The 2,981-nt window shown below is 42.1% G+C and overlaps 1 protein-coding gene across 7 annotated transcripts in view; it reads left to right on the forward strand.

The window, feature by feature from the left end:
• Slc30a6 (solute carrier family 30 member 6) overlaps positions 1-2,981 on the forward strand; it is a 58,652-nt gene that overhangs the window by 26,138 nt on the left and 29,533 nt on the right. For 3 of the 7 annotated variants that reach the window (XM_008849041.3, XM_008849042.3, XM_029554061.1), the window contains one exon: positions 1,309-1,393. The exons of the other annotated variants lie outside the window; for them this stretch is intronic. In XM_008849041.3, the coding sequence (XP_008847263.1) occupies positions 1,309-1,393 (85 nt within the window). Of the gene's footprint in view, positions 1-1,308; positions 1,394-2,981 lie in introns of those variants that run through there. 7 annotated transcript variants of the gene reach the window in all.

Below are 2,981 nucleotides of genomic sequence, written 5' to 3' on the forward strand. Positions count from 1 at the left end.
AAGGCAGATGGGGTGGGAAGAAGCCCCAAGATTTCCCAGGGAGTGGATTGAGTAGCTGGGTTGTACTGGATGCAAAGGATCAGGGAGAGGAAAGGTGAGCCTCGGAGCCCCAGAAAGAGGCTGTCAGTCCCAGAAAGACAGTGGCGGGTTTTGCAGGTCCAGGGAAGTAGAGGGAGGTGAGGGCGGGGCCAGGTTCAGAAGCGGTCCTCCTGGGGCCCAAGAAAGGCACTAAGTTGGTCTGGGTGAGAAGGTCAGGAAGCAGTATTGGTTCCCCCGGTGTCTGGGGCCCCAAGACTAGGGATGGCGCAGGTTCCAAACTAGGAGTAGCGAACAGCGAGGGTGATGGAAGGGTGAATGTGGCTTGGGGAGTCAAGGCACGGAGAGCTGCGCTATAGACTTACCCCAAGAGGCCTGAGGATTGGAGTGCAGGCTAGGAGAGTTAGCCGGTGGTGCAGGTCCAGGGATACAGAGAGAGGTGAGGTCGGGGCCAGGACCAGAAGCGGTGCTCCTGGGGCCCAAGAAAGGCACTAAGTTGCTCTGGGTGAGAAGGATCAGGAAGCAGTATTTGTTCCCCTGGTGTCTGGGGCCCCAAGACTAGGAATGGCGCCGATCCCAAACTATGAGTAGCGAACAGCGGGGGAGATGGAAGAGTGAATGTGGCTTGGGGAGTCAAGGCCTGGAGAGCTGCACTATAGACTTACCCCAAAAGGCCTGAGGATAGGGGTGCAGCTTCTTTCTTTTTTTAAAGATAGAATCTCATTCTGTAGCCCAGGCTCTCTTGGAACTTACTATATAGCACAGGCTGTCTTCAACTCTCCCTCCACCCTGTCAGCCTCCTGCATGCTGGGCTTATGGATATGAGCCAGCATACCTGGTTTAAATATTTCTTTTTTGATTTAGACTTTTTTTTTTACATATATAATTTCAAAACTTTAGAAAAGCTCCAAGATGAGGCTAAGGAATGCCTTTGTTCTTACTCTCGTTCACCAATTGCTTATATTTGCCGTATTTGTTTCATCATGGCCTTATAATAGATTTCTACACATTTTCCCCAACAGTTTAGGAGTTTGTATCCAAATTTATTCTCTCTTGAAAAATTCCAGTCCTGAAGTTATTTTTTTAGATTTACATGTTATGATATTTACTCAGTGGTTGATCATAATTTTGACAGGTGTAGAGAACATGCTATACTTTGGGGGGAAGTTTTGCTTATTCTTCTGAAGATCAGAGTATGTATTATAGACATTTGAACAGATGTGGTGAACTTTTTTAGCACTGTATGAATGGGAGCGGTTTTCCTTCCCACAGTCCTGGAAGATCCTTCTCTTTGGAGCAGTGAACCTGATATGCACTGGCTTCCTGCTCATGTGGTGCAGTTCTACTAATAGCATGGGTATGTCACCGTTTACATTTCTGTCAACTTTCACTTTTATTTTTGATTTTAAATAAAGGTATATTTTTCTTTCTGTAGTAAATATTCTCTGAAATGCATATAATTTAAATATTTAAATTTAACCTTTGTGATTTTAAAATATTTCTTTGCTTTTGTTATTCTTATTTATTTATTTCAGGGTGGGGAGGTGCCTGTGGAATTCAAGACGACAATTTACAGGATTAGTTCTCTCCTTCCAATATGTGGGTTCCAAGAATCTAAGCTCAAAGCAGGGTTGTCAGGCTTGGCCACAAATACTTATCCACTAAGCCTTCTCACTGGCCCTGAATTAATTTTCAAGAGAATATATTTAAAACAGCCCTGTAAACAGTAAAGTTCAGTTATTTGTTTGGACACCCCCCTACCCCCGCTTTTTTTTTTTGAGATAGGATCTAATGTAACCCAGGGTGATCTCAAACTAATTAGGTGGTCAAGATAACTTTGAACTTCTGATCTTCTCCCACTTCTCCAGTATTGGGATTGGGATTATAGACATGTGCTACCATGCCTGATTGTATGCAGTGCTGCTGGGAATCAAACCCAGGGCTTTGTACATCCTAAGTAAGTACTCTGTCAACTAAGTTACATTCCCAGCCCAATTTGGACATTAACATTTTATTTATTTATTTATTTATTTATTTATTTTTATTTATTTATTTTTTTGAGACAGGCACTCTTCTATGCAGCCATGGCTAACCTGAAATTTGCCACGTAGACCAGGGTTGCCTTAATCTCACAGAGATCCACCTGCTTCTACCTTGTGAGTGCTAGGATTAAAGGCATGAGCCACCATACCTGGCTGACAGTAACATTTTTAAATGATGTTATTTAAAAAAAAGAAAAAACAGCAAAACAAAATGATAGACCTTTCAGTCCAGTTGTAAAACAGATTTCTTTTTAATGTGGTATATTAAATTGTGTAGTTTATAAATAAGATTTTTTATGTTTATTAGTTTTTTTTCACAAAAAAGGAATTCTTTTTTTTTCTTCTGTCTTGACATTTGCTGTTTAATGGTCCACAATTTTCTTCCTAAATAGTACTGAAAGGGGCTGGGGTATATTCCAGTGATAGAGTGCTTGCTAAATGCTCAGGCACTGGGTTCAATCTCCTGCTCTTCAAGGGGTGGATTGATTTATTGGAGGAAGCATTTAGAAACATAAATATATTAATCTGAAAATATATAAGGCTGGAGAGATGGCTCAGTGGTTAAGAGCACAAACTGTTGTTCCAGAGGACCTGGGTTCAGTTCACAGCATCGACATGATAGTTAACAACCATCCTTAGCTTCTGTTCCAAGGGATCCAACACCTTCTTCTGGCCTCCACAGATACTGCATGACATGGGTGCACTTACATACATGCAGGCAAAACACTCACATGAAATAAAAAGAAATAAATCAGAAAAAAAAATTTTTTAAAAGAAAATAAGCCGGGCATGGTGGCACACGCCTTTAGCCCCAGCACTTGGGAGGCAAAGGCAAGAAGATCTCTGAGTTCGAGGCCAACCTGATCTACATTGTGAGTTCCAGGCCAGCTGGGGCTACAGGGA

The sequence above is a fragment of the Nannospalax galili genome, unplaced genomic scaffold, assembly GCF_000622305.1.
Source record: "Nannospalax galili isolate Female #2095 unplaced genomic scaffold, S.galili_v1.0 scaffold344, whole genome shotgun sequence".
Lineage (NCBI taxonomy): Eukaryota > Metazoa > Chordata > Mammalia > Rodentia > Spalacidae > Nannospalax > Nannospalax galili.